Raw genomic sequence first — 9,842 nt, forward strand, 5'->3', positions numbered from 1 at the left:
TCAAAATTTTATGATATAAAATAGATTTGCATATCAAGGATATAAGGAGAGATTAAACTCTCTTAGTCTATGATGAATTCAATGATGTTTAAAAATCTTTGAATTGATATTTTAATTCAAAAAAGATAGGAGGGATCAAGTTTTAGAAATGCAAATTTTCTTTCAATTTTTATGATATAGAATAGATTTACATATTAGGGATATATGAAGAGATTAAACTCTCTTAGTTTATGATGAATTCAAAGATGTTTAAAAATATTTTAATTGATATTTTAATTCAAAAAAAATATAAAATTTTTGAAACCTTAACAAATTAGTTTGGATGATATGCAAACAAGTTGTTTATTATCAATTAACAATTAAATGAGTGGGGTGCGAGGAGGGGGAAGGATTCTCACTAATCCCGAAGGAATACTTGTCGACCAATATGCCTGGGGCTTGAGAAATAAGTCCAACAACCAAGTTGAAGCTTATGGCTTCTATCTTGGGCTCCTTTTAGCCTATTAAAGGGGGATTAAGGAAGTGACAATACTGGGTGACTCCTTCTTGGTCATAAAACACATGCACTCCAACTCTTCATCCCTTCAATCATCTGCTCCAACATGCCTATGGAATGCTCCCTCTCTTTGCTAAAATACAATTTTATCACATTCTAAGAGGCCTCAACTCCGAGGCGGATTCACAAGCCAATAAGACATGTCAATTGAATGAAGGACATGCAGTGGTCCATGGAAATGAAGGTTTTCTACCCATCCCCTAAGTTTTCAATGCAAACCTCTCTAATATCTCTCCCCCCCCTCTAAGACTCTTATCATTAAAGTGCTCATGGAACCTAACCCCCCCCCCTCAAATCACCTGCCCGCCACTTGGCCCCTCCTCCCATCATCCTCCCTCCTCATCTCCCCTGGGCTATCCCTTCTGACAACTCCACCTCACATCAAATGAGGACTCAACCTTCATCTCCCCTTATGCAAGGTGTTATGATATCGACACATGTGAGGCCACCAAGTGCGAAGGATCCGATAAGTGTGGGATAATTCTTGTCCGTCCCTCAGATTTTGGTTTATCACCGGTATGCTCAAGTGTTCTTCATGCGAATTCCCTCTGCGAGTGAGCCGCATTTACTACTCCTGGTTCAAATCGGAAGGCTCACCTACTCGAAGGCAAGGATGATTGAAGTGAAGGTCATTTCAATGAGCAAAGCAATAATGGAGCCACCATGGGATCCTGGGGGCATGCATACCACTCCCCTGCGCCACACGTGGATCTTGTATGGCTTAGTCTATATATCGTGGGGGTGTAGTATGACTTTCTTCATACCACTGGAGTTCAACTCCCTTTTGCAAATTGACAGTCTTTGGTTTCTGTTGAAGGGTCTGGGTAGCTCTTAGATGTTAGCAGAGGATGGGGGGTGTTCATATCCCCATACTTGGGTGCCTTTGCATTATGTGAAGCTGGTTCGGTCGAAGAAGCATCTAGGGAAGCATTTGACAAAAAATCCAGTGAGGAACTTGGTGCCTCTGCAAGCAACTAGAAGTTAGTTCGAAGTGGTTCTCATTTGGTTGTTTGAAATTAAAACAGGTCCCTAGGGTTGTCGACGTCCTCGCTCAGGTAGGGTGGTAAGGAGCGGTGTGCATGATTAGGTCAAGTGCCCTCCTTTAGCGACCTTCTCTCCCCCTGCTTGTGAATTGTGCACCAACAAACATGCAAAATTGCGTGCTGATATTGCTGAGTTGCAGGTGTTCCTTCAACAGTAGAGGGAATCAGTCAGTGAAACCCAAGAACTAATAGTGGCAAAGAACAAACAAATTGGACATCTAGAAGATGAGGTCGAGATGCTCAGAAGCATGCTCAAGGACCTCCCAATGCAGTTTGCCAAGCAAAATTCATCGCCTGCAGAGGAAAGCTCGAGCCTAGACCTTGACCACCCTGCTGTTTCTAAGGAATAATCTGTGTTGTTATGCCTGGTTTCCTCTGTATTTTTCTCTTATCACAGTTTCATCGGGTATATACTAGTAGAATAATAGGAGTGTTGTCTCGTTTTGAAATTTTGTTGGATAATTGGGCTTCGTTTGATAGCCTCCATATGTAGCTTAGGAAGCCTAGTCATGTAATGGAATTGTAAATTTCCCAAGTTTCTGTTGTGACCAGGCGCAAAATTAATATAATCAATACTCTTTACTGTTAAAAAAATTAGCAATTAAACGAGATAAATTTTTACTATCTTTATTATTATTAAAAAAGTATTTTATAAAACTAAATATGCTTAGTCTAACGAGGGTACAATTTGCTCAAAAACAATAGAAATTTTGGCATGATTTTGGTAAAATCCACCAATTTTTTTGGAAATCCTGTGAACCTTCAAAATTTCAACGCCTCAAGGTTTTAATGATGTTGAATCTATTTCCACCATAAAAAACATTATTCAAACACTCTTACCATCACTTTTTTAAGGAAAAAAGACCAATTTTTTTAATGATGTTGAATCCATTTCCACCATAAAAACAAGATTCAAACACTTCTACATCAATTTTTAAGCATATTTACCACCTACCTAAACAACAGCATCTTCCATTTACTAATAAATAATATTTATTAAAATCGTGAAACCCTGTTATAAAATAGTTGTGTTACACCTATGGACACGATAAAATTATAAATTTGGTTTTGCTTCCCTAGCTTTTAGGTTTTTTAACAGGCCGACTAGGCTAATTCATTAAAGGAAAATACGGACATGATCAAAACCCAACATTCATATAAAACCGGAACCATGCATTCTTTCACTCCCTCCCTCTTCTCCATAAAACCCTAAATCTCTGCACTCGCCAGCTACGATTTATTCTGCCTCCACCATTTTGGTCCTTACCAGTCTGGGCCTCCTTTTGCGGTTTCGACGCATAGCCGTTGCGATTCTGGGGAGTTTCTTTGGCTTAGATTTTTCGGGTAAAATTCTGGGTATTGTGGTTTGCTCACACTAATTATCCTGTCATGGATCATCAACAACAGCAGTGGATGATGCAGCAACAAACTCAACAACAGTATCAGCAGCCGCAGTATTCGAATGACGAAATCCGGACACTGTGGATCGGGGATTTGCAGTATTGGGTCGATGAAAATTATCTCCATACTTGCTTTTCGCAAACCGGAGAGGTATGCCTAAATTTTCGTCTGTGTTTCGAATTGATTCTAGGATTTTTTTTGTTGGTTTTAGCTTGGGGTTTTCTCGTGGTCTCAGAAGCAACCGCTTGTAAAATATCGCTTGCGCCTGTTAGACGATGTGCAAAAGTGAAATTTGTCTCTCCTGATTTGTATGCCGTGGGGTATCAACCACCTGTGATATAGTATCTAACTAATGTCTTCACTTTTTGATTAAAAAATCGAACTTTGAAAAATATGTATGACCTAACCTTGAGTCAAGGGAGTATTAAGCTCTCCACCAAGTTTCAATTCTTACTTGCCCGTCTCACCTGACTCCCATGTCAAAAAGGGCCTGTGATTTACCATTTAACTAATCCTTTATTCTGTCAAAAAAGAAACTCTGAGAAAAATAACAAATTCTTGCTCGCGTCTGTCTCACCTCAATTCCTTGTGAAAAATTGATTAAACCAGGTAGAAGTTCCATCTCAAAAAGATTAGACTAGGTACAAGTCTAGGGCGAATTTGGCGGAAACAATATCCCTTAGTACCTAAAGCCAAAATATGTCAAGAGTTATGGGGTGCTGCTTCTGACCGCAGGGCGTGTTTCTCAGGAGAATTTATTGAAAACGTGTCCACGTTTAAACTTTTGTTTCCATAGGTAATCAGCTCAAGTATGAAATTTCCTTGGAAGGAAATATCACTGCAAAACTATGTATAATTATTAGGAGTAGGATAATGGGCCAACAAATTGCCCCTTTCCTGCCAACAAATTGCCCCTTTCCTATTTTCCCTAACTTGAATCAGCTGAAATTGTACATTCTGATTGGACAGAGCGATTGAGTATCATGTAAAACCTCAATGGCACGTGCAGTACGCAATGCATGGATCTGATACTTATAATTTCATCTAAGAAAAACTCTTTCATTCTGTTAGGAATTGTGATTTAGTCTGCCGTTATTTTGGCCAGGAAAAAGGGATAATTTGTCGTCCCATTGTCCTACTTACACTTATTATGGGTAAGTTTGTAGATTCGGAGGTTCAGTGGTATCTTGTTCAGGTTCCTTTTAGGGATCTGAACTGTTTAATGGTATCTTGTTCAAGTTCCTTTTAGGCATCTGAACTTATTGTCATATTTGGTGTAGAAGCGATTTAGCGATTTCTCTAGAAATTGCTTCCATACCATGTCTAACAACTGTGGAAATATACAGTCAAAAATATTGTCATATTTGTAGAATTTGTTGCATCTTAGGATAATGGTACGACTGATCATCGTATCCATTAAAATATACATTTTTTTTAGAAGACATGACATTGCAATCCCTACCAAACGTGTTTTAGACTCCAGATATCTATGTTATACCTCTATAGACTCCAGATATCTATGTTATACCCTGTATATTTCATGGATCCATTAAGGATCCAACTTGCATATGAGGAGGATCTGGATCTGATATTTTTCTGGGCATATATAGAGGGTGGTGGCAAGGATCTCGTTACATAGAGCACATCAGGTCTCCAGAGGGTGTTTAAAGTCTCTTCAAGTTCTTTGCTTAGTACCAAATTGTAGTGTTCTTCTTGTGGTTAATGCCTATAGTTACCTATTTCTGCATGCAGGGAATCCATAAAGTTAATGCATTTGAACAGTTGATTTGTTTTCTGTAAAACTTATTGATCCATAGTCTGAATTGGATTTCATGGACATTTTGGTGCTGTAGGTTGTTTCTATAAAGGTGATTCGGAACAAAGCTACAGGCTATCCGGAAGGTTATGGTTTTGTGGAGTTTATTTCCCATGCAGCAGCTGAGAGGATTCTTCAAACATACAATGGTACACAGATGCCTGGCACAGAGCAACTTTATAGATTAAATTGGGCTTCCTTTGGTTTAGGAGAAAGGCGCCTTTTAACAGGACCGGAGCATTCTATATTTGTGGGAGATTTGGCTCCAGATGTCACAGATTATTTGCTACAAGAGACTTTTCGATCTCGATACCCATCAGTGAGAGGTGCAAAGGTTGTGACAGATCCCTCTACAGGCTGTTCAAAAGGTTATGGATTTGTTAAGTTTGTTGATGAGAATGAGAGAAATCGTGCCATGACGGAAATGAATGGTGTGTATTGTTCTACGAGACCTATGCGCATTAGTGCAGCTACACCAAAGAAGTCTGTGGGTTATCAACAACAATACACTCCTAAAGGTATGCTTTGAAGCATTAGTGAAGTACATTTGCTATGGGGCAGTCAGAAGTTAGAACTTATGGATGTCAGTGAAATATCATGTATTACTTGTTTATTTTATGTTAGTTCGGTAACTTTAGTGACTGTGTTCGTGAATATTGTTTCTTTTCAAATATTACAGTTTTCTAACTGTCTGTTTTCTCTTGCTTCATTCATTTGATGCATATTAATTTATGTTCTTATGCAGTTGCCTATCAAACACCAACCTATAGTGCAGCACCTGCTCAAGTGTTTCAATCAGATGATCTAAACAATACTACAGTAAGCAACTGCCTCTATAGACTTTCTGAGTTTATTTATTTGTTTGTTAAACTATATTTTATTTTTTTTGATAGATTATTAATATTAGTTTCTTTCCAGATATTTGTTGGTGGTTTGGATCCAACTGTCTCGGAGGAAGATCTAAGGCAAATCTTTGGCCAGTTTGGGGAACTTGTATATGTCAAAATACCTGTTAACAAGGGATGTGGATTTGTGCAGTTTGGTAACAGGTAGACTGATGTGCTCCTTGATTTATATACACAAATTTGCTGCAATATGCAGATTCTGTGGGTTTATTTTGATTGCCAAACCGTTAGTATCATTGTGGAAAAATACACTAATAAATGAGATATTTTTATGTAGGGCCTGTGCTGAGGAAGCTTTGCAAAGGGTACATGGTACTGTTATTGGTCAGCAAACTGTGCGCCTTTCCTGGGGTCGAAGTCCTGCAACCAAGCAGGTACACAGCTTATAATAAGTATTAAATCATGATAACTGTGATTGTCAATAGAATTGGCTGCTATTAGGATCCATATTTTTACTAAAAATTATGAACTCTTCTCATTTCTGCAGGACCAGCCAGCGGGGTGGGGTCAGGTTCAAGCAGATCCAAATCAGTGGAATGCAGCTTACTATGGTTATGGGCAGGGGTATGATGCTTATGGTTATGCTGCACCGCAAGATCCATCAGCCTATGGTTATGGGGCATACCCTGCTACAATGAATTATCAGCAACAGGTAGGCAAGGCTGTCCTTTACAAATTTACAAGATTAATTCCTTGTGCTTTTTGTATGCTTTGCAGAACTCACGAGAAATATTCTTTGTTATGTAGTATGCTATTGATATAATAAAAAACTAATCTTTCCTGTATTATGATGGCCTATAGTTCTTACACCTTGGATAATATATTGCATCTTTAGATTCTAATGGGTTTTCTGGTAATGATCATTGATAGACTGAGGTTCAAGATTTATCAGCAGCTGGAATGACAAACACCATTCAAGTTCCGGACCATAAGGAAGAGGAAATATTTGATCCTTTGGCTCCTCCTGATGTTGAAAAGTGAGTTGTTGATGCTGCACAATTTACGTCTTTGTGTTCAATTTTTTGTCAGACGAATAGTTTGGATTCAGAGTTTTTGACAGATTAATAGTTTGAAAATTTGCTGTTCATGCTTTCTCTAATGCAAGAGTTTTTCAAATCTCATCGCTTTTTGTGGTTGCAGGTTGAATGCAGCATATATTGCTCTCCACGAGCCCTGGTTGGTTGGGAGAAACTTTTGGTTGAAGTCCTCTGAACTGTCGGCTTAGACTACAGTTTTATACCAGCGGATATTTAGGTGTTACTTCAAATGTATTTTTTTAAAGACGCTTCCTTAACACTGGTGAGCATATCCCCACCCATGAAGTGGGATGTTGCTTAAGTTGTACACACCTGACCCAACATAATGGCCCTTGGAGAGAACGATGGCTCCACCTGACCCAACATGCAGAACAATGGTTCCCTTGTGGGTAGCGTGCTGTGTCCTACTTGAGGCTCTAACCTTAGTGTGGATTTCTTGCTTTCACCAACTTGACTGCCCTCTTGTGGCTATCCTTAAACCTTAATTAGATTAGATTTGCACGGAAGTAAAGTGGAATAATTGATGGCAACTTTTGGTCTTCTGCAATTGTATGTAACATGATGCATGCTTATTGGCGGTGTAAATTCCATACCTTTGTCTTGGAAATTTATCGTGATGTGATCATAATTAATTACTATATGTATATTTGTATCAGTTCGCTGACTTTTTGAACAATCTGAAAAATGGTCCTTGACAGCTACCAGCGTTAGTAAAGATTGCTTTGATGTGATCCGTGATTAATGGATAAATTTGAATATTGTATTATTCGTTTAAACGTATACAGAATATTACAATACTTTGCAAAGAATAATCGTGATATGAGTTCATAGTTAATTTAATCGGGCATGGTAAAATTTTCCATTTTCAAACGTTTGGAACATGTACTGTGGCTTTTTATAAAGTACTATAAACAAGATATTAGCAGTAGCATGTTTTGAAAGGGTTATCTTGATTCGCATTAGCCAGAACAATGAAGACAATATTTAACATATTTCTCATAAATAATTAGAGACAATAAAATAGTGTCAAATGAAGTCAAAAGTGTCTCCATCTAACTTCGAATTTGTCAATAACTTTGCTCTTTAGCCATGATTCTTAGGGTTTTGGCATGGAACTTCATTGTGCCCCCCATTTCAATGTCAACATTTCTTCTCTTTAGCCATGATTCTTAGGGTTTTGGCATGGAACTTCATTGTGCACCCCATTTCAATGTCAACATATCTGAAGAAATGACTTGGATTGATTTTGACGTTGTTGCTTTTTAGTAGCCATGGTCCTTTCAATGTCAACATTTCTCAAGAAATGACTTGGATTGATTTTGACGTTGTTGCTTTTTAGTTCCCATGGTCCTTTCAATATCAACATATCTGAAGAAATGACTTGGATTAATTTTGACGTTGTTGCTTTTTAGTACCCATGGTCTTTGGGACCTTTGTGTGGAACTTTGTTGTGTCCTCCCTTCTTGTCATCAAGGTCCAAAATATGATATGGCCTTTTAAATAAGGATACATTGAAAACTTCATGAATATATATATATATATATATATATATATATATATGTGGTAGTAAACCAATCTATGTTAACTTTGAAGGGCCTATAATCTCTTGATACCAGTTTCCTCTATTTTATCAACCACATGGAACTTCTTTGTCTTCAATTTGAAAACTTCATTTTGTCTTTTTTCTTATCAATATAGTCCTCCTATCTATCTAGTGTAGCATTTATGTTCTATTGCACTTGCTTAACTATTCTATCCTTTTCTTTTGAGGTTATGCCAATGCATAGTTGAGTAATGCTTCCCATGCAAGGCTTCAAATGAATGTGCTCTTCTTTAGTTAATGGTGGTAATCATTGTGGTGTGAAAATTCCAATTATTCACATAGTTCATCACATGCATGCAGAGTATATCTTCTAGTCCTAGGTCTGCTCTTGGAATCTAACCATCTATCTCCAAATGGAAAATTGTATTGAAACTCAACTTGGTGTGTAACTCTTGAAAAAGGTTCCTCCAAAAGTTGGAAGTCAATTTTGTATCCTATTTTAGACTTGTGAATTTTGATGCACCATCTACCCTCAGTACCTTGATGTAGATATCAGTGGTATCCTATGCTCATTGAGTAGCCTTTATTGAAATAAATTGTGTTAGCTTTGTTAAGAGTTAAACTTATGATAAAATCCATAGTGATTTCCTTCCACCTAAATGTTCAAATTTCTTGTCAGATGCTAGTATTGCACCTTGGCTACGTAGTCTATTATGCCTACATTCATCTAGGCCAATAGTATGCACTTTAATACCTTGGATGAATAGAATAAGGAGCATCATGTGTTGCATGAAATATTGGGGTCAGAGGGTTTGACTAGTGCTTGATTTTTGGTCTCCTTTTTGTTCCAACTTTCTCCTTAACAAGATAGTCATATCTCTTAACATTGTCTATCATCTATGGATTGCAACCTTGAAGTTTGATTGTGCTTATAAAATTGCATGTAAATATGCATCCAATATTATTTTCTCCTTTGCCTTAATGCACAAATATCATAATCATCATTGTTGGGAAATTCCACTCATTGTGAGCCTTCCTTTGTGCATTGCACAATTCTAGTGGATAGTGAGTCCACCTCTGAGCCACTGTAGCCCTCAATTGCACAAGCATAGGTGTCTGTCCCTCAAGCATTGCACATTTTGTAGTCCCAGTGCCTAGTCTTGCCTCCTCCACTAACTAGAACCCTTCACTGTGAAATCATCTTGTACTACTTGGCCTCCTCTGCTCATTGTGCAGGGCTAGTGCAAAGTGAGACCTTCCCTTAGTCACTTTGAAGCTCACCCGTACATTCATTATCTCCCTCTCTCTCTAGCACTGTGCACTGTACAATTTTAGTCAACAAGCTCATCAGCCTTTGTCTCTTGCACTTTCTCACTGCGTTGGACCCTGAAGAGATCCTCCTTATAATGCATTGTGCATTTCCTGTGAGCAGTGGTGTCTTCCCTTAGCGACTGTTGAGCTCAACTACTTGATTCCTAGGAAGCCTTAAGTTTTCAAGACTAATATTGCCTTGTCATGAGTGAACTTCATTGGTAGGGGTA

At 38.1% G+C, this 9,842-nt stretch overlaps 1 protein-coding gene across 1 annotated transcript; it reads left to right on the plus strand.

The window, feature by feature from the left end:
• The first annotated feature begins 2,699 nt into the window (after positions 1 to 2,699).
• On the plus strand, positions 2,700 to 7,489 carry LOC149230323 (polyadenylate-binding protein RBP47B'-like). Its single transcript, XM_089378945.1, has 8 exons — positions 2,700 to 3,150; positions 4,854 to 5,334; positions 5,562 to 5,635; positions 5,735 to 5,865; positions 5,999 to 6,095; positions 6,209 to 6,373; positions 6,592 to 6,698; positions 6,862 to 7,489. The coding sequence occupies exons 1-8, from the start codon at positions 2,989 to 2,991 to the stop codon at positions 6,944 to 6,946; spliced, it is 1,302 nt and encodes a 433-aa protein (XP_089235071.1). The 5' UTR covers positions 2,700 to 2,988; the 3' UTR covers positions 6,947 to 7,489.
• Positions 7,490 to 9,842: the final 2,353 nt, after the last annotated feature.

The sequence above is a fragment of the Pinus tabuliformis genome, chromosome J (assembly GCF_031772625.1).
Source record: "Pinus tabuliformis cultivar Carrire ecotype Pingquan chromosome J, CPIR1, whole genome shotgun sequence".
In the NCBI taxonomy this organism is placed as follows: domain Eukaryota; kingdom Viridiplantae; phylum Streptophyta; class Pinopsida; order Pinales; family Pinaceae; genus Pinus; species Pinus tabuliformis.

Coding starts and splice junctions, on each gene's coding strand:
- LOC149230323 (XM_089378945.1), top strand. CDS start 2,989: ATGGATCATCAACAACAGCAGTGGATGATGCAGCAACAAACTCAACAA. Junction 5,866..5,998: donor TTTGTGCAGTTTGGTAACAG/GTAGACTGATGT, acceptor ATTTTTATGTAG/GGCCTGTGCTGAGGAAGCTT. Junction 6,699..6,861: donor GCTCCTCCTGATGTTGAAAA/GTGAGTTGTTGA, acceptor TTGTGGTTGCAG/GTTGAATGCAGCATATATTG.